This window comes from Montipora foliosa, chromosome 10 (assembly GCF_036669935.1).
Source record: "Montipora foliosa isolate CH-2021 chromosome 10, ASM3666993v2, whole genome shotgun sequence".
NCBI lineage: Eukaryota > Metazoa > Cnidaria > Anthozoa > Scleractinia > Acroporidae > Montipora > Montipora foliosa.
The window spans coordinates 3,520,201-3,542,700 of record NC_090878.1 but is presented as its reverse complement, the minus strand read 5'-3'; the positions used below and the strand labels follow the sequence as shown (position 1 = coordinate 3,542,700).

Below are 22,500 nucleotides of genomic sequence, written 5' to 3'. Positions count from 1 at the left end.
TAAAAACCTAACATTTGAATTGGTCAATTTGCGGGTAATTACTTGCTCAAGGCACAGGCTATAAAGGTCAAACTTATAGCCCATGCTTCAAGCACTTACATGTACCAGTAATACATGTATGCAAGTCATTACAACTATAATTAGTATGGTTACTATTTTAAATCATTAATTTTCTTACCTAGAATACCCTCCACAAATGCCATTTTGCTCCTTTGACTTGACCTCCCGGGCTTTAAAAAACTCCGTCGTGATATGATACTCTCATCAGCCTTGCCTGCTCTAAAAGGAGGTTTGCTAGAAGCTGATGCAGACTTTGGTCTGCGAGTCGGAGACAGTGACCTTGATCTAAATGTCACTCTTCCATTGTTTTCTGGACGACGTGGACACTCGCATATGCAGTGGGGTTCTTTGGCATAGAGGGTGTGACTGTGATGCCTTGGGGTAGGGGTAAGTATAAGTTCTTCCTCAGTTTCAGAGCTGCCATTAGTCTGGAAAAGGAAGTGCAAAATAATGCTGTAAGATGTTAATTTTTACTAAATTTCTTTAGATAGATAGAAAAAAGATATTTCAGCCCCAAGAAATGCCCCCCATTGGCAAGTAAAACCGTCTGGCATTAGACACAGTAAAATCTTAACTCATTGACACCTGAAACGCCCTGGACCCCTCCCCCCCCCCCCCCCCCTTTCCCTGGACAAGTAAAATTGTCTGGTGTTAGACGGAGTAAAATCTATTAAGTGTCACTCCTTGGAGTCGATGGGTTTAAAGTGAAAAGAATACTCACTTTTTAACTTACAGCCTTTGGCAGATTTTTACACTTTTACGTTGATTTACAGTTTACATGAGCTGACTTGTAACAGTACTTATTTTCTCAAATTACAAATCAGATCTTTTCTTACCTCAGAATCAGAGATGCTTTCTTCATAATTTCCAACACTGGTAAGCTCATCATAGGTACCAGGAACTGTAGTTTCTTGTATTGTAGAATTTGAGGAAAACTCCAACTTTGGATCAATTCCCTACGATTTTGCAAAAAAAAAATTGCAATTTTAAAGTCAGCTGCAACTAACTTTTTACAAGACAATATAATATTGCACCAATTATTTGCAATTAAAGTCGCAGAAGACAACCCCAGCAAAATTTTCAAAACATACACATGGACATGTATGACATTTGTATACCAAGAGGGGATGGGACAGGGACCTTAGAAAAGTGCAATGTAGTATTAAACAAACTTCAGGTTTTGTGGCAGACATGAGCATTTTAACTGATTTCTTATAATTTCTCTCCAGATGATCAAACTTCAAAGAAATTTCAGTTTCTAGACAGTATTAAAGAGCACAACAATGTAAATCTGCAAGATGAAACATCTATGAAGTAATAATAGTAATAGTCATAAACAGTAAATTAAATATTAACTTTCACAAAGTAATAGAGCGGTTTTCAATTTTAATAGTGTCGAAAGTAATTAGTGAATTGCTTTGGTTTACTTCACTCAGTGATTGGTTCGAAGTTCTCGCGCCACTTTTTCAACCAATCAAAAGTGAAACCAACACCAATCATTGCTCATGCTTGCACATTTTCCCACGCTTTGTGTAGGCTACGTGTAATTGCTTAGAGTTTTGATTGGTTTACCGCATTGTTTCCGTCCCTTTTGATTGGCCAAAGTAATTACTTTGGTTTTGGTTTTACGACACTCGATTGAAACTCACTCTAATAGTAATTGTAATAATATAGTAAATACTAACTTTATTTTCAAACAATAATGTTCAAAGCTGAATACATGTAGCTTGTGGGGTCGTGCATGAATGAAATCACATCAGATTTAATACATATCAAATCATATTGATTTTGAGGAGAGAGAAAAAACAGAATATCCGGAGAAAAACCTCTCGGAGCAGAGTAGAGAACCAACAAACGCAACCCACATATGACAACAGATCTGGGAATCGAACCCGGGCCACATTGGTGAGAGGCGAGTGCTCTGACATCACTGACTGCGCCATCCCTGCACAAGTAAATAACTAGTCAAAGCTGGGTTTTAAATTTGACTTTCACAAATATCAGTAGCTGTCATTCAATGCACTTACGGTAAAGTGTACTGTTCTGCTTAATAATAGTTCCCTCTCCATGCCATCTTTGCCTGTCAGGGTAGGTGTTGGGTATAGAAATTCTCTGGCCGATATCTCATATCGGGCTAAGACTTTGCCTCCTGTGAGATGAAAACAAAATTGTAAGACATGAATACAGTTTTTTTATCCTGCTAGGTCTCTTTTCATTCGCATTTGCTGGGCTGATGAGCACGGGAAAAAGAGACCTCTGCAATGGTTTAAAAATCACTGTGTTGAGCATTAGCGACAAAATGCTCATATGATACTTCATGTTGTGTGGGATCACTTAACAACAGCAGAATTACTGCAATGGAATGCATGGGACACAGCAGGCTTAAATCACATTTACATGTAGCAAACACATCATGAGGCACTTAGAGCAAATTTAGAGCAATTATCTTATAGTAATAAAAACCTGTGTAATCCACAACCCCTTGATATATTCTGAGGAAGAGAGCTTGATACTAAGCCTTAAAAACTCAAGCTACATGTAATGCTTGGAATGCAAATATAATATTAAGTTTCTATTCTCCCTAAAGAGGTAAACCTGCTACAATCAAGTCAGTTGATGCAACCACATTTCTGAACCAAAGAAACCTCTTGGAGATTTGGAGTGAAGAAATTTAAGACAGCCAACCAACAATATAATTAGGTTTGATTTGCGGAGCACATATAGGAATTACACTTTAACAGTATAGCCTACATGAGGTCCACAAATCAAACCTGGGACAAACATCATTGTTGGAAGATCAGCGCACCAAAACTGTATGTACCGTACTAGCTGTACAACTAATCACTTACACTTCTACAAAAGGAGCCTGAAATGAATTTATATCAGCCTACATGTACATCTAGTGTACAGCCATATACCTTTAACTAAAACTAGGGAAGTAAAATGCTCATGTTTCCCGTTTACCTTCTTGTTTGCCTTCAAACCAGGATATAAATTAAAATTTTCCTACCAATAATTTTTAGAATCATTTCTAATATCATTACAAATTAAAGCTAATAATAGAAAACTCACCGCGATACACATTGGAGTACTGTACAAGTTCAAATAACACATGTTCATCTACAAATTCAAATCCATGCAAAAATGTGAATTGCTTGTACATTAAATTAATTGCAGACTGTTCAAAAGGAGAGCTGACATACTGTACGTAGGGCACATATAATTTGTTCTAATTACTATATAATATAAAAGATTTTAATGGCAAATTGTCTTGTGGTCGCCAGATTATTAGAGAAAATAGGAGCCCAGTCATAGGTACATGTAGCATTATTGACCACAGCTTTAGAGTATCACAACCACAGTGGTACAGCCAAGAACAAATGACTGCCAGCTTGTTAAAATTATGTGACGAAGTCACAGTAGTGCATCATCGACAATGAAATCTAGATGGTGAAACCAAGGATATGTGTTATGGCATTTATGTTCAGCATTTACGAAATGATTAGGTGGAGTAGTGACTTGAAGATTTTACTCTTTCCAGCACCAGAGGATTTTACTCATCAATGATGAAGCCCTAAATAATAGGGGCAAAGGAGTTGACAACAAAAACATCTACATGTACTCAAAAACTCAATATCTTTTATCTCTTTATTTCCTCTCCTTCTTCATGCCACTCTGACTTTAAGAGTTCAGGAATGAGACATGAGTTTGCAAATCTTTCTTTATCATTACTGGTATCTGCTTACTTGATAAAACCACATTTTTATGGCCTCTTTAAATTAAATTCCCTCCTAAAAGCAGCAGGTACAAAACACAGGTCACAGGGCACAGGTCACAGGTCACAGGTCATTGTTTTACCAATACAGACAGTATCCTAAACATTCATAAAAGCTAACCTTAGGGCTAAAAACTTTTATTTAGGCCTAAGGTTAGCTTTTATGAATGTTTAAGATACTTTCTGTATTGGTAAAACAATGACCTGTGACCTGTGCCCTGTGACCTGTGTTTTGTACCTGCCATCCTAAAAGAGCTACATTGTACATTTTACTCTCTCAAATGCCAGCAAAATTTTAATTTGTTGATTGACACTGGGGAACCCCGTTACAATGTTGGGGAGAAAATAATTTAATGTATTTCTAAGCATTCCAAGTTATAAGAGTTTTAATCTGACTACAAAGCGGAATTGTCTGATCCTTAGGGGGAGGAGTGGTAGATAAATTGGGGGAGGGGGAGATAAGTCAGACATCTTGATCAACTTAGGTGTCTTCTCCTTTCTGCCAAAAAAAAATAGATTCTCTGCTTCCATTACTAAAACACCCATTGAATTTACTCACCTTCTAAGATTCCCATGACATGAGTGGGTTGTCTAGCATTTACAAAGGTCTACAGAAGACAGAAACGACTGTATTGTTAATTTATCCTGAAATTCCAATTGCAATGACATCAATAATTCTTGTTGATCAGCCTTGAATGACGTGATTAATTATGCATGTAGGAAAACAACAAAAACAGCTGAAAGCTTCAGCCTTTCGATGTATACTGTACTTACCTTCTCGAAATACAATCTCTCATTCAAAGCAAGAGGAAAGCTTGCGAACACAGATTTCGTGCGCTTTGTTTGTCCGAGAATGCAAACTGATAAATAAAGCATATTCCTGTCGTTTAGATGTCTTGTTCCTGGACAGGTGATCTGGAGAAAAAAGTGTATTAATTTGAGAATAGCAACCGGCAAAAACACTTCTGCAACTTCAACGATCGATCCCGGTCCATCACTTTCACTCTCAGTGTAGCCAATAATTTGCCACGTTTTGAATGAAAAATTGCTCTCTCGACTTTTCACCTGATAGATGTCCAATTCTACGGTACACGTAAGCGCTTTTCGCGGCATTGTGAGAGCAAACAGGAATAATAACAAACAGAAAAAACCTAAGGAAAGCTACGACTTTTTCTGCTGTCAAGGACGCCAAGGAAAGAATTGGTTACCAGGCCTTAAGTTATTAATTTTCTTCCGCTGACCAAATTGCCGTTTTCAATGTTGTTTCCAGAGGCCTTCTGGGAAAGAAGAAAATTGTCACTCGAGGGGTGCTTTTGTGTTTAGGGTGATCTTTCAGTCAAGAGCGAAGAGAAACAACAGCTACTCAATATACTCAATATAACGGTGCGGTAAAGCGAGCAACAAAATCGTTCAACTTTCTGCCCAACATTGTCGCACTGTGTGTTGCAGAACGATGTTTCACGTTTTACCACAATCGGTATTCAAATAATTGTTGTGCAACAAAATCGCTTTCGCCAAGTTGCAGCCACGACATGAAATCCGGCTTTTTGATTGGTCAGATTCGGTCACGCGAAGCCGACGTAGTCACGCGAGGAAATATAAACAAAAATAGCGGCCGCAAGAAAACAAGCGGCTGCTGTTTTTCTCATTTACTTACTTGACGAAATAAACAAGGATTCGGCCACAAAACGGAGAAAAAGGAAACGTTGTGTAAAATTTCCTAAATCCATCCGATGAAAGCTTGCAATTGCAATTGCAATTTCGAAGGGCTTCGTCTTTTAGTTTCTTGTTTTTGTAGATGCATCGGGATGTATCCCATAAACAAGGGTAATCTTCGACAGCCTGGTGAAGGCGAATTTTATATTCTTCAGTTCAAACCTTTTTACATTCGTCACTCCCTGGAGATATATTTGCAAGAGGTCTCCTTCCATGGCACTCACTGAATCTCTGTCCGCCATCTTAAAGTTTGTGGAACCCCCAAGAGAGGTGACATTTGTCAGTTGAATCAGGAGCAAGCTTTCTCGTTTTTTGTTGCGCGTAAATTAAAGCAAGAGTGGTAAAACGGGCAACCATCCGGAATTTTGTCGCGAAAAGTGGAAGGCTGCCCTACTTTCTGCAACACATTGCTGCAACTTGGCTCAAGCGATTTTGTTGTACACACAATTGATGGCATGATGTGGTAAAACGAGCAACATCGTTCTGCAACACACAGTGCGGGAAACAGTGCAACAATGTTGCGACGAAACATGTACAATTTTCTTGCTCGTTTTACCGCACCTTAAATTCTGGTTTTCTCGTGGAAATGGTGTAAGTTGCGCAGGGCATAACAGCATAGACAACTTGCTGTTGTTCTAGTAACTCACCTTAAATTAAACTTTCAGTTCATAAGGTTCGTCAGCAAAGAGCTCATGAACAATTTCGTCAAATCTGTAAGTTCTGTGATGTCATCTTTGTGATAGTTGTCAATTCCTTGGTCATCCCCCCTCAGTCAATTCGTTGGTCGATTTCGTCAGTCTAGGTCGATTTCGTCAATGTCGTTTTCGTCATTTTCGTCCCCCCCCCCCCCCCCCCGTGTGAGCCCATGGGGCTCTCAGTGCTGACGTCCCTGAGGCTCATTTCTGAACCTCCAAGGGACAACGATGCGCCTTCCAGCCCGAGATCGCTTTCGGGTTGTTGCACCATCTTCCACATTATCTTCATCAAGAACATGCACAGCTTCGCGATGCGCATCCAAGATGCTCTTTCCACCATGCGAACGTTTGCGCGATGGAGCACCAGACTCGTTCTTTGTCTTAAATCCTTGTCGCTTAGGGCTAGTCGCAGAGTAATACACGCCTGCAGATCCAGCGCCAGCTCCAACCTCGTCTTCAACTGATTTTGTGGTTGGAAGGGGACTTGAAGAAGCTGCGACAGCTGCTAAGATGTTCAGTCTAGAGGTGTCACAACTATCACATGGCATGTTGCCCCTCTTTAATTTATCATGTGCACGCAAAGAGGCTCCATCCAAGTGATTCTTTTCAACTTGTGGTTGTTTTGTCCGGGATCCAGTGCCAAATTCAATCCGATCTTTACATGATTCTGTAAGAGGAAGGCAAACTGCAAAGGCCGCCACTTCTGCCAAAATGTTTAGTCCGGGGGTCTCACAAGTAGTAGAATGCATGCTGTCTTTCTTTAGTTCCTGAAGCACTGGTGTAGTTGCAGACTCGTCATCCAAGATGTTCATTTCAACCTGTTGTGATTCGACGTCAACCTTAGTGTCATCAGCATCAGATTCTGCAAGCGAAAGCGGAGTTGAAGCCGCAATTGCTGCTAAAACATCGGGATCAACCCAACGTTCTCTTGGGGGTGGGTCACCATTTTCAATGTCAATTTCTTCCTCCTCCTCGGATGGTTCCCGTGCTAAGCACGGCAATGGTTGTTGAGGCTTAATGGCAGCAGCAGCAGCAGCAGCAACGGCGGCCGCGGCACGAGCCTCAGCAGCGTTGGCCGCGCGATCAGAAGCCTCCTTCCGCCTCCTCTTCTTCTCTCTCTGTGTATTGCACGATTGGCATTGCTGTCAAAGAACACAGACGTCATAGACATGGCATTGTTGAAAGTATCACGTGACCCTAACCCAATCACAACGACCCCAATTTAATGAACTAAGTAGATCTTCGAGAAAATTTAAGGGGCATGAAATTAACGGTAAGCGCGGAAAAGCGCTTACAAATAGTAATTGGTAATGCTTGGCTTTTCTTTCATTAGGCTAAAAACTGGACTGCAGCAAGAGTAGCTAATAAGACCAAGGCAACTTCCATTAGTTTTGACATTCAGCTGGAAAACGCTATTAAATAAGTTGGGTATTAAGTACAGATTCAACTTGAGATTCTATAGGATGAGGAAAGGTGGTCACGTATCCTTACCACAAGATGTTGTTTATCCCTCTTGTACGAGTACCAATGCTCGACGCAATCTCCACGGGACTAAATCAAAACAACCCCACAGTTCGTTAGAAACACGTACACACATTTTTAAAGGATCTCGGTGGGAAGGGGTGGGAAAGTGTTCTTTGAACGCCAAGCTCTCTTCAGCTTCCTTAATTTTTTTTCTCTTGCGCTTTACAAATTCAAGACTAATTTGCAACGCAAAATAAAAGTGAAGCAAAAAGGACTCACTGAGAACTTACCATTTTCATCTTCTCAGAAGTTTGACCAAATAGGTAGTTCGTCTTTGCAAGGCTGTGAGGAAACAAAGCACAAGAAATTTGTTGTAAGGCGTGCGCAATTCAACCAGTTGAAAGATCTTTCCATACCCTTTCGGTTAGTACTCTCCCTCGCAGAGATTCTTTCGAACCGTCAAGCAAGGGAGGAAAGATTGCAAGAAGAATGAAAAAAATATCTGTGAAGGATAGTCACTGATGTTATAATAATTCCTAAGATATTATTATCGTGTTATTTACATTTGTTGTTTATTTGACAAAATGCATTATAAAAGAATTCTGTGACCTTTTGGTCTTAATATTAGGTAGAGAGAACATTCAGTTGTTCCTTAGACTGTATCGTGTGTCGTTGCGCGCAGGCAACAGTTCAGCCAATTTGTGCTGGCCATCACTCTCGATAATCTGATTAAATAGAGTCAGAAACCCGTAAGGGTTGAAACGTGTAACGGCCCCTTGTGTGCTGGGAAAGAAGCTTCTGATTATTCAATTTGCTAAGTACCATATTTGGAACAACAAGAGAGAAACATTCAACCAATCAGTTCGCAAGAACACCATGACGCAATACCACCAATGTTCTCGCGCGAAATTAACTGGAGCGAGGGGTTTCCAAATATGGTACTTAGCACTGAATATTCGGAAGCTGTGGACGCGCGTTACACGTTTCAACCCTTATGGGTTTCTGATAGAGTGATACACAAGTGTTCTTTTTGTGTCACTGTCTCAACAATTTTGTCCAAGATTGCTGCCTCGCTTATTAATTTGTCACTATTTCCGATTAAGGGCCATATTTCGTCCAGAGTTTTCTTTCCTATTTCGCCTTGTTATCGAATTTTTCTGTTATATTTATGACATCTTGTATTACTTCTGGCTAATTAAGGTACGAATAAAAATTGTTGCATTGTTGTTGTCGTTGTTGTTGTTGTTGTTGGCGGGGTACCAGAAGATGTATCATCAAGCGTTGAGAAAGACGTTTTAGGACACCAAACCTATTTCTCATTTTGTATGCATTGGACGGGCCTCTGGCCGGTCTTTGCACATTCTCTAGTTGCTAGACCTTTACACAAGGAGAAATGGAACTCCTGCATTCATGCCTCAGTTTTCATTGCCTCGTGCGATCAAAAAGTAATGGTTTTACGTATCTGAATGGCAAAAGTAATATCATAATTTCATTCCACTTCTCGCCCATTTTGGGTTTCATTTCAAGGGCATTTTATTTTGTAGTCAGACTTTTTCAGGGACTTTGCCCGTTTTTTCGTAGTCAAAACGAACATTTCATTCTTATGTGCATGCAGACAAAAAAGCTGGAACGAATATTTGTCAGTGTTTCCTGACTTAAAGTACAGAGAAGCTCTAGAGGTGACTGGTATTCCAACACTACAGAGCGAGTTTCAATCCAAATTGAAAATAATTACTATGGCCAATCAAAAAGGATGGATACAATCATGATCCACTAAACCAATCAAAACTCGAAGTAGTTACAAGTAGCCGACACAAAGGCGAGAAAATGTGCGCGCGCTAGCTGCGATTGGTTTTAGTTTCAAAAAAGAGGCGCTAGAACTTTGAACCAATCACTGAGTGAAGTAATGCAAAACCAAAGTAATTCGCTAATTACTTTCGACACTAAATTGAAAATCGCTCTATGAAAGACTAGTAATTCATCACTATATATACATTGAATAAACGATGTTTCTATCTATCTATCTTTATGAAATAATCTAAATAATGCACGCATTGTGATTGTTTTCTCGCCTATGATCTATTAGAGGACAGACCCAAGCTGACGCCATCATCAAAAACTTCAGTTCTTTATCACATAAAACAAATTGATTCCATCTTGTGCGCGTCAGTTCAGTGATAAATCACAGACTCTGTGGAAGGCGTCGAAATGTGGTAAGAACACCAGTGACATACTCGGCTATCGCCTCATATACTACTTTTTGTTCTTACCACAATTTGACGTCATCTGTGATCAAGCAGGTACAAACGCATATCCACAGGTCACAGGTCACAGGCCACAAGTCACAGGTCATTTTTTTACCAATACAGGAAGAATCCTACACATTCATTCAAGCTAACCTTAGGCCTAATTAGGCCTAAACAAACGTTTTTGGGCCTAATGCTAGCAATGGTAAACGGCCAGGGTTGTTTCTGAGTTGGTAAAACAATGACACGTGACTTGTGACCTGTGACCTGTTATCTGTGTTTTGTACCTGCACTCTGTGATCTCTTACTGAACAGACGCCCGGCAACATGGAATCTATTTGTTAAATCTATCTCAGCGGCCTTCCGACGACGTCAAACACGTTTCCAGACTCTTCTCCGTCTCACATTTTCCAATTTCAAAATCAAATGAATAAGCTACTCACGTGGCACACAGTTTACTGGTCTTCTTTTGAGTCCACAGTCCTCTTGCCTTTTGTCTCCGTGTTTGTTCCTCAGCTAAGGGATGTTCGATGAGGTCTTTAAATACAAATAACAAGATAACATAACTAAGCGACAGAATTGTGATGGAGCCTGTGGGAATAATAATTTCGTTCAAGAACTTTCTCTTCATGTTCCGCGACGAACCAAGAAGGTAACTTAATTCAGGGGCACCCATATAGGAGCATATAGTTCAAAACCACTTAAACTTAGCATTGTTAAACGTATTTTAGTATTTAAACGATAGATATATATTTTTATCGCCTAAAAAATTTTCATCTGTTCGGATTTCCTAGCTGAAAGTCTAGTGATCCGAAAATTATAGGGATCAAAACTCACCTTTTCGAAAATTTCGGCCAGAAAGAAGGCTCCCGAAAATTCTAAGTGGCCTTTTTAGGGTAAAAATCCTTTAAAAATGGGCAATTATACCATTTTTCATATGTTCGAAAATCCTAGGAGAGACAGGCAAGCAAGAAATTTTACAACAGATGTTCCGAAAATTCTAAATCTCAAATCGTCTTCCGAACAGATATTTTCCGAAAATTGACGTTGGGTGCCCCTGTTAATTAATAATACCTCAAAGCATATATTTAAAAAAATGATGTTTCCCTTCACCTCCATCTCACAAGCATTAGTGAACCAAATTACAGCCCTTTGTCGTCGCATTCCTTGCTACAACAATAAGTTTTTCAAGATCTGAAGATAACGTAGAGATACTGGAGCTCATCATCTGCTAAGCCCATTTTTTGCTTACTTAGAAAACCGCAGCCCATCTCTTCCCATCCCCCCCCAAAAATACAATTATGACATGCACATTTAGGCTTCAATTGTTGTTCAATTTCAGTCTCTTGTTCCAAGTCTTGCAAGTATGTTACCACCATTCTCCTTGGCACCAGAATCTACTCACCTTCCCTTAGAGGTTCCTCCCGCCTCATTTTCTCCAGTTTCTCAGGGTCTGTACAGCATTCTGGAACAATCGCTTCATTTTCGGCGATATTCTGTGCATTGTAACATTGGACATTGCTTCAGTCATATATTTGTTCTGGCTACGGCCGTGCCATGCAATTTATGCTCAAAAGAAGTCTTTTTCGTCCCTTGTTGCGTTTCTACAAATAAACGTATCTAAACTGCAAAAGTAATTTTTTTGCGATTAATTGATTAAATACCTTCCATTCCATTTGTGATACAAACAACTGGGTGTATCCGTCCTTATAACATTTTCGTTGTAATTTCCAAATCCCTTCATCATCACGGATGTCTTCTTCCGGTGAATTCAGCAGCATGTCATCTATTTCGTTCAAATTTACGACGTTTTTGCTGCATGTGGAAAAAAGCAGGAAAAACTCAAATTATTTGCTTCGAATTTTTCGAATTTTTGGCTCCAAAACTTAATGACAAAAATTTGGCGCCAACTACCTTGCGTATCTCCAAAACAAAGTGATTTACCATTTAGACATGCTATACCCTTGTACGTTCCCTCCTTGAAAAGATTTTGAAGGTCAACCTTCTAGAGTAGGAGAATCTCACTTTAGCAAAACGCTGGGTTTTGTAAACAAGCAATTAAGTCCTAAAGTTAATTACTACTTGCGTTGCATCGCACGCGAAGTGTCTGATAAGGCAAATGAAAAACTAAACTCCTTATTTTAAACAACAAAAGCAAAACGATTGCATTCAACGAAGAAAAATGGCTGAACATTTTTCCCTCTCACTAAACACGCGAAAAAAGAGCAACGATCGAAGGATACTTGATCCTTAAGGTATCATAACATCTCCCAAAAAAATGCCCCAAAACTTCCCCAAACAAGAATGCACTGACCTTTGTGCAATCCTTTGACGGATTCGCAAGGGCAAAAGTCGAGCTCTCGCCATTTCTTCCAATTCTTGAAAAACAGAAAACACCGCAAAACACTTCAACCAGTACCAAACTCTTCTAAGTTGGAAATTGTTGCTACGCTACCACTTATGTCATAAAGCGGTACTCAACGTCAATAATAATCGCCTTCGAATCCATTGCGCGCGCAAATATGACCAACCAGAAATCATTTTCACTTTACCCTATTCCCTCTACTTAGATATTAGAGAGTACCAAGTTGACTTGAAAACAGTGCGTATGCCTTGTTGCTGTAGGCAGCGGCGAAGTTGTTCGGATAGGGTAGGTACGTCATGTATGGGGAATTATTATGTACCCAATACATATTATATCATTACATACATATTATGTCCTGGAGGTACACAACGTAATCATACACAGCTAACATACCTAGACACAGCTATACACAGCTATACACAGCTATAAAGGGTTATACACAGCTATATACAGCTATACACAGATATACACAGCTATACACAGCTATACACAGCTGTACACCGCTATAAAGAGCTGTACACAGCTATAAAGGGCTATACACACATATACATAGCTATACACAGCTATAAAGGGCTATACAGAGCTATACAGACATACAGGGCTATACACATTTATACATACCTATACAGGGCTATACAAACATATACACAGGTATACATACCTATACACAGCTACACAGGTATATACACAGCTATTCAGCGCTATACACAGTTATACATACCTATACAGAGCTATACAGACCTATACACAGGTATAGCTATACAGAGCTATACAGGTCTATACACAGCTCTACAGTGCTATACAGAGCTATACATATCTATAAAGGGCTTTACAGACCTATACACAGGTATACATAGCTATACACAGCTATAAGTGTCTATACACAGCTATACAGCGTTATACACAGCTATACAGCGCTATACTGGGCTATACAGAGCTATAAAAACCTGTACACAGGTATACATAGCTATATACAGCTATACAGGTCTATACACAGCTATACAGCGCTATACTGGGCTATACAGAACTATAAAGACCTATACACAGGTATACAAGGCTATTCACAGCTGTACAGGTCTATACACAGCTCTACAGCGCTATACACAGCTATACAGGGCTATACAGGGCTATACAGAGCTATACAGACCTATACAAAGGTATACATAGCTATACACAGGTATACAGGTCTATACACAGCTATACAGCGCTATACATACCTATAAAGGGCTATACAGACCTATACACAGGTATACATACCTATACACAGATAAACAGGTCTATACACAGCTATACAGCGCTATACAGTGTTATACATACCTATAAAGGGCTATACAGACCTATACACAGGTATACATACCTATACACAGATATACAGGTCTATACACAGCTATACAGCGCTATACTGGGCTATGCAGAGCTATACAAACCTATACACAGGTATACAGAGCTATACACAGCTATACAGCGCTATACTGGGCTAAACAGAGCTATACACAGCTTTACATAGCTATACACAGCTATACACAGCTATACAGATCTATACTCAGCTATACAGCGCTATACACAGCTATACATACCTATACAGGGCTATACAGAGCTATACAGACCTATACACAGGTATACATACCTATACACAGATATACAGGACTATACATAGCTATACAACGCTATACTGTGCTATACACAACTATACACAAGTGTACATAACTAAACACAGTTATACAGAACGATACACAGCTATACAGGGCAATACACAGCTACACAGGGTTATACACAGCTATACAGAGCTATACAGACCTATTCACAGCTATACAGGGCTATACACAGATATGCAGAGCTATACACAGTTATACAGGGCTATAAACAGCTATAGAGAGCTATACACAGGTATACATACCTATACACAGATATACAGGTCTATACACAGCTATACAGCGCTATACTGGGCTATGCAGAGCTATACAAACCTATACACAGGTATACATAGCTATTCACAGCTATACAGGTCTATACGCAGCTCTACAGCGCTTTACAGAACTATACAGACCTATACAAAGGTATACATAGCTATACACAGCTATACAGATCTATACTCAGCTATACAGCGCTATACACAGCTATACATACCTATACAGGGCTATACAGAGCTATACAGACCTATACAAAGGTATACATGGCTATACACAGGTTTACAGGTCTATACACAGCTATACACAGCTATACAGCGCTATACAGTGCTATACATACCTATAAAGGGCTATACAGACCTATACACAGGTATACATACCTATACACAGATATACAGGTCTATACACAGCTATACAGCGCTATACTGGGCTATACAGAGCTATACACAGCTATTCAGCGCTATACTGGGCTAAACAGAGCTATACACAGCTATACATAGCTATACACAGCTATGCACAGCTATACAGATCTATACTCAGCTATACAGCCCTATACACAGCTATACATACCTATACAGGGCTATACAGAGCTATACAGACCTATACACAGGTATACATACCTATACACAGATATACAGGACTATACATAGCTATACAACGCTATACTGTGCTATACACAACTATACACAAGTGTACATAACTAAACACAGTTATACAGAGCGATACACAGCTATACAGGGCAATACACAGCTACTCAGGGTTATACACAGCTATACAGGGCTATACAGACCTATTCACAGCTATACAGGGCTATACACAGATATGCAGAGCTATACACAGTTATACAGGGCTATAAACAGCTATAGAGAGCTATACACAGTAAAACAGGGCTGTACACAGCTGTAAAGGGCTATACTCAGCTATGTACAGGGCTATAAACAGCTATGCACAGATATACAGGGCTAGACACAGCTCTACAGGGCTATACTGGGCTATACACAGCTTTACACAGATATACAGAGCTATACAGAGCGAAACACAGCTGTACGCCGCTAAGCAGCGCAATTTAAGGGTTCTCAAAAAAGAAACGATCGTTTTCAATTTACAAAACATGTTTCGACATACTCATGTCATCTTCAGTTGCAAATGAGCTTTTCAACGGTTGTACATTTGAATTTATGTTAAGGTATGTTGCAAAATTACATGTCAGAACTTGCGTACAATTTAAATATGAAGTGTGAAATGCGCAGAAAACAAAAATAGCGCACATAGCAATAAAATAAAAGACAAAAGAACAACGTAATTAAAAAGAAAGAGACAAATCTAAATGCCTCAACTGCTGATTAAGGATGGGATTTTCCCACTTAATGTGCAATGCCTCTTTGATCTTAATTTGGAATTTTGAGGCGGCAGAATCTAAGATCGTGAAACATTCTGTGTTACAAGAGTCATGACAGGCCCTAGATGACTGCAGGTGTCTGTAAACATGCGAAGACTTGTCCGACAAGAGATGCTCACGAGCACGCGTACGTAGGTGGCGAGTGGTCTCGCCAATTTAAGGGTTGTATCACATACGTAGGGTGAATTTCATGTGCGCAATGAACCTCTTATCAATTTCTCAAGACTAGCATAACTTTCACAGCTGAATGAAAGTCAACTTATGAAGTCTAGGAGGTTTGTATGGTACACTAAACCATCTCATTATCATAGAGAAACTCCCTTTAGTCATCAGCGCCAACAATAAGAACAAGGTCATGTTAGGTGAATATGTATAATATTAAATTAGGTTTTTATATACCTAAAAAGTTCTTCTCCTGAAGACAGATATTGAGTATTTCGTAACTTCAATTCATCATATGGCCCGTACGGCCCCGCGCGCGCTTTCATTGCAAAACTATTGGGATAATCCCCGTATGAAGGCCGTACGCATTAGCGCGAGAAGGGCCGGAAAAGCCCTACGGCCCTACTAGGAACACATACTGCTCCGTGCGATGCAATTTTAGAGGATTTCTTTGCTTTTAAACATTCAAGTAATTTACAGCCAGAAAATCAACTGCAAAGAACATATTTATAGATAGATTTTCTGTGCACATTTTTGTTTTTATTTTGTCCTAACTTCATCTTCTGAGTGCTCATAAATAGTGTATAGAGCCCATATGATAAAATGCTTATTGACTGAGTTTAGGTCGGGCCGGACAGGAAAATATTTTGCCCTCGGTCATGGCGCACGGACCTCGCGCGCCATGACCTCGGGCCAAATATTTTCTCGTCCGGCCCTCCCACTCCCACTAAGTACATAGTTCAAATTGGTTTTTTCAGTCTTCGCTTTTTCGCAAACATGACTCTCAAAGATTGCGTCTTAAAGGAAAATATAAAATTGCTGAATTACTCGCTTTTATTCTCCTTGATGTACAATAACAAATTACACTATCCCTGCTTATTGTGTTAACATCACATAAAGAGTCTGATGTCCAGCTTTACAAGGTTATACAACTCGTCGAAATAGCAGTACACACAAATTGCCGTTATCACTTGTTTATTTCTTTTAAAGCACTTTACAACAAGTAAAAGAGAAGAGAGAATGCAGTCAATGAGGTAACGCAGAACTATCATTGATATACGATTAATTCCGAAAACTATTGTGGTCGATTACAGTGCAACGCGCCTTACCGTTGCCACCCAATAAACTTTCACATTTGACAACTACATGTAAATACGTCAACTCAACAACCCATGCAACGGTGTTCCAACTTACAACTGTGTGAACTTTGCAAGGAGGCGTGACTGTCAAACAAATTCACACATCCTGATTGGCGGACAATTTGTAAAAAAACTTGTTAGGTGGCAACGGAAAGGTGCGTCGCACTGTGAACATTCAACAAGTTGTACTTATTCTGAAGCAATCCAACATGAACGGGGTTCGCATACGATTAGTTATACCTTTTCCAACATAAACATGAAATACCAAGATACAAAAGAACAAGAATAGTCCTACAAAATCTATGTAATCACTCAATTTTGACACAACGCTGTATTTTCTAGTAATTTATCTGCGGATTAATATGAATTAGAGTCATGAATCAGCGTATCTTTTTGAAAAATATTCTTTTAGCATAAAGAGCGGATTTAAAAGGTAACAGAAGTGAAGAATTCCAATTTTTTTCTGAACAGGATAGCGTAGCCTATGTTATGTGTATTTTACAAATCAATGCCTCTTAGGTGCGCTATTTTAGCCGCAATCTGTGCCGTAGACTTCGCAGCTATTTTTAAAGACATTTCCATAACAGCAGGAGACTTAACCACAAAATCATACAAATCATGCAAATTTTTTGAATTTATGGAAACTCCTTGACTTAGCAACACGTCCCGGCAGACCATCAAACAAAGCGTTTCAATGTTTCTCCAGGGTCCATGATCCACCTCCGCATTTTGACCTATCATGAACTGCGACCCCTTTTTCCTCTTGTATGGAGAGACAGTCGCCCTATTTCGCTTCTTTCGTTTCGGGGTTTTTCCTGGGTCAGCTCGAGCTTGAACAATGTTGCCACAATTAAACCATCTGCAGACTTCGGTGCATCCTATGCCACCCGCAACACATGGACACTTCGACTTGCGGAGACCGTCTTGACACGACTTTTGACTTGCATGTGGTTCTCCGGCTCCTTTGCTCTTTTGTCCAACTCCGCACCTACAGCCTCTCTTCACACTCATTTTTATCATTACAACTTCATTGGAAGTGCATTTATTTTTGCAGTTGTAACATTTACACAAGCGGGTACAAGAGTGGTTCACTTTGTGGCAAGGGCATTTCCCAGAAATACAGAAAATTTCTGAAACGGACTTATTTTTCTTGTTTTTGCCGCAAGTGCATCTTGTTTGCTTTGCTTGTTCGTCACAGTCGTTCTCACTTGAAACTTCTGAAACGATGAAACCAAGTCAAAGTTAATACAATGGTTTTCGACAAGGTTTCGACAAGTTGAAAATCATTAGAATATGCTAAAGTAGAGGATAGCGTTAAAGGTGCGCCTTTGATTGGCTACTCAAATTCCAAATATCCTTTGCCATTTCAGGCTCCGAGCAACTCGCAAGTTAAACGCTCGCTGGCTCGTGTGCAGGAAGAAATTGATTTTTTTGTGCAGTATTATTGTACTGTTTTAGTGTGTACTGAAAACAACTATTCGCCTCGGTGTCGTGGTTTGTAGAGGATATTTACCAAGCCGCTTTGCTGCGGGTCGTTATAAACCCACTTCTATCCACTTCCACTTCGGTGAATAGTTGTTAAATATACCTGAAATAGCCTCGATTTACAGATTTGTTTTAGCACAAATTAAGAAAACATCGTTTTATCCATAAAATAATTTCCGGCTCAATTCAATGAACGTGAGCATTAACAACTTCGTACTAGTACAACACTTCAACCTAATAACGGTGCGAAGACATCGGGAGGATCTCGAAAAATTCTCAGTTCAAACCTTGATATGTAAGGAGGTATGTAACATTATCAGAATTCACTACTGCTAATTTAACCTGAGGTTATTGAAGAGTTATTGAGTACCTTTTGTGGCATCATAGTGGCCGGGCCCAGAATGATCGTATGCAATGTAGATAGGTTTGGTGGTAAGGAACTCGTGTGGTAGGAATGGCACAGTAGGTGTTGAAGGGAGAGCTGTAATAATCACTATTGGAATTTTCAAAAGTTTAGCTGTTGCTCTCGCGCATAAATCACCAACTTCATTTGCAAAAAATCCGTCTTGGCTAAATTTGAGAACTTCTTCTAACCCATCAACTCCAGTTGTCATCCAGTCTCTGTACTCTTCAATGTTATCAGAGACTTCTTTTACAAACAGCTCCCTAAGTCTGCATGTGTCCAAGGCTTCATTAATTCCTAATCCAAGGGAAGTACAGTGCTCTTCGATATTCTCCCTGTATTCCCTCAAGTGTCTATTGAGCTGTGAGGCAACTGCTCTGAAAAAACAGTTTCCATCTCTTTCGATCTTGTCAACTTCAAGGTTAAAACCAGAAAGATTCCTTATCAAATTATCCATGTGTTGAGCAGTCAAGTCTAATTCCAAAGAATTCATCTTCTTCTCTTCTATAAAATTTTCAGTTTCAGTATAGATTTCTAACATGACAACAGTCGTCCACTATTATCATTTCCAAGGGAACTCCTAACCTGTCGAATCTTATTTTTAGTTCTTTGAGTGAATCTTCAATCTCAGAAGCCGCAGTCGATTTGGTGAATCGCCAGGTCAAAACTTCTCCGTTCTCATTTAACCCAAGAAAGACATTTTGATATTGGCATACAAATTTACCATCATCCTCTCGAGTAACACCAACGTGTTTGCTGGTTTTAAAGGTATGGTCACAAGATAGTACTTTTGCCACTCGTTTGTTCATGTCACATTCATACAGGTCCTTTGTAATCTGAAATTGCTCCAAGAACAAATCCATCAATTTATCGTTTCCAGGGTACGCGCAAAAAATGTCATTTTCAAAGTTTGGATTGTCAGGATTGTTCCTCATTAATGCGCGATAATTCATTGCCGCTATGCCCTCTGACAACTCCAAAAAATTTTGGCCTTGGTATATGCCTGTGATGCCTGTATAGCTCTGTATAGCCCTGTATAGGTCTGTACAGCCCTGTATAGGTATGTATAGCTGTGTATAAGCCTGTATAGCTGTGTATAGCTATGCATATCTATGTATAGGTCCGTATAGTTCTGTAGAGCCCTGTACAGGTATGTATAGCTGTGTATAGTGCTGTATAGCTATGTATACATCTGTGTAGGGCTGTATACCCCTGTATAGGTATGTATAGCTGTGTATAGCGTTGTATAGCTGTGTATAGACCTGTATAGCTGTGTATAGCATTGTATAGGTATGTATTGCTGTGTATACTTGTGTATAGATCTGTATAGCCCTGCATAGGTATGTATAGCTCTGTATAGCACTTTATAGCTGTGTATAGCTATGTATACCTGTGTATAGGTTTGTATAGCTCTGTATAGCGCTGTATAGCTGTGTGTAGCTATGTATACCTGTGTATAGGTCTGTATAGCTCTGTATAGCCCTGTATATGTATGTATGTATAGCGGTGTAAAGCGCCGTACAGCTGTCTATAGACCTGTATAGCTGTGTAAAGCTATGTATACGTATCTATAGGTCTGTACAGCCCTGTATAGCCCTGTATAGGTATGTATAGCTCTGTATAGTGCTGTACAGCTGTGTGTAAACCTGTTTAGCTGTGTATAGCTATGTATACCTGTGTATAGGTCCGTATAGCTCTTCAGAGCCCTGTAAAGCTGTGAATAGCCCTGTATAGGTATGTAGAGCTGTGTACAGTGCTGTATAGCTGTGTATAGCTTTGTTTACCTGTGTTGAGGTCTGTACAGCTCTGCATAGATGTATATAGACCTGTGTAGCTGTGTATAGCTAGGTATACCTGTGTGTATGTCTGTATAGCCATGTATAGGTATGTATAGGTATGTATAGCTGTGTATAGTACTGTATAGCTGTGTATAGGTCTGTATAGCACTGTATAGCTGTGTATAGTACTGTATAGCTGTGTATATACCTGTATAGCTGTGTACTGCTATGTATAGCTGTGTATAGGTCTGTAAAGCACTGTATAGGTCTGTATAGCACTGTATAGCTGTGTATAGTACTGTACAGCTGTGTATAGGTATGTATACCTGTGTATAGGTCAGTACAGCGCTGTATAGGTATGTATAGCTGTGTATAAACCTGTATAGCTGTGTATTGGTCTGTATAGCACTGTAAAGCTGTGTATAGGTATGTATAGCTGTGTATAGCGCTGTATAGCTGAGTATAGATCTGTATAGCTGTGTATAGCTATGTATACCTTTGTATAGGTCTGTATAGCTCTGTAAAGCGCTGTAGAGCTGCGTATAGACCTGTATAGCTGTGAATAGCTATGTATACCTGTGTATAGGTTTGTATAGCTCTGCATAGCCCAGTATAGCGCTGTATAGCTGTGTATAGACCTTTATATCTGTGTATAGGTATGTATACCTGTGTATAGCTCTCTATAGCTGTTTATAGCTCTGTATAACTGTGTATAGCTCTGCATATCTGTGTATAGCCCTGTATAGCTGTGAATAGGTCTGTATAGCTCTGTATAGCTGTGTATAACCCTGTGTAGCTGTGTATTGCCCTGTATAGCTGTGTATCGTTCTGTATAACTGTGTTCTGTATAACTGTGTATAGGTCTGTATAGCTTTGTATATACCTGTATAGCTGTGTACTGCTATGTATAGCTGTGTATAGTACTGTACAGCTGTGTATAGGTATGTATACCTGTGTATAGGTCAGTACAGCCCTGCATAGGTATGTTTAACTGTGTATCGGTTTGTATAGCACTGTATAGCTGTTCATAGTACTGTATAGCCTTGTATAGGTCTGTATAGCACTGTATAGCTGTGTATACCTGTGTATAGGTCTGTATAGCACTGTATAGCTGTGTATAGGTATGTATACCTGTGTATAGGTCAGTACAGCCCTTTATAGGTATGTATAGCTGTGTATAAACCTGTATAGCTGTGGTTAGGTCTGTATAGCACAGTATAGCTGTGTATAGTACTGTATAGCTGTGTATAGTACTGTATAGCTGTGTATATACCTCTATAGCTGTGTTCTGCTATGTATAGCTGTGTATAGGTCTGTATAGCACTGTATAGCTGTTTATAGCACTGTATAGCTGTGTATAGTACTGTACAGCTGTGTATAGGTATGTATACCTGTGTATAGATCAGTACAGCCCTGTATAGGTATGTATTGCTGTGTATCGGTCTGTATAGCACTGTATAGCTGTGTATAAACCTGAATAGCTGTGTACAGCTATGTATAGTTGTGTATAGGTCTGTATAGCACTGTGTAGCTGTGTATAGTACTGTATAGCTGTGTATAGGTCTCTATAGCATTGTATAGCTGTTTATAGTACTGTATAGCTGTGTATAGCTGTGTACAGCTGTGAATAGTGTATACCTGTGTATAGATCTGTATAGCGCTGTATAGCTGTGTATAACACTGTATAGCTGTGTATAGTACTGAATAGCTGTGTATAGGTCTGTATAGCACTGTATAGCTTTGTATATACCCGTATAGCTGTGTACTGCTATGTATAGCTGTGTATAGGTCTGTATAGCTGTGTATAGCACTGTATAGCTGTGTATAGTACTGTATAGCTGTGTATAGCTGTGTATAGTACTGTACAGCTGTGTATAGGTATGTATACCTGTGTATAGGTCTGTAA

General features: G+C 39.6%; 1 protein-coding gene across 4 annotated transcripts in view; it reads right to left on the bottom strand.

Annotated features, from left to right (window-relative positions):
- The window catches only part of LOC137973023 (spermatogenesis-associated protein 6-like), a 14,016-nt gene extending 7,685 nt beyond the window's left edge, over positions 1–6,331 (bottom strand). For 3 of the 4 annotated variants that reach the window (XM_068819734.1, XM_068819732.1, XM_068819735.1), the window contains exons 1-7: positions 4,901–5,040; positions 4,610–4,750; positions 4,395–4,443; positions 3,133–3,180; positions 2,088–2,209; positions 897–1,016; positions 179–488 (exon numbers count right to left, since the gene is read on the bottom strand). In XM_068819734.1, the coding sequence (XP_068675835.1) occupies positions 179–488; positions 897–1,016; positions 2,088–2,209; positions 3,133–3,180; positions 4,395–4,443; positions 4,610–4,750; positions 4,901–4,948 (838 nt within the window). In that variant the 5' untranslated portion in view covers positions 4,949–5,040. Of the gene's footprint in view, positions 1–178; positions 489–896; positions 1,017–2,087; positions 2,210–3,132; positions 3,181–4,394; positions 4,444–4,609; positions 4,751–4,900; positions 5,041–6,198 lie in introns of those variants that run through there. The other variant, XM_068819733.1, reaches the window with a different exon arrangement.
- Between the last annotated feature and the right edge of the window lie 16,169 nt (positions 6,332–22,500).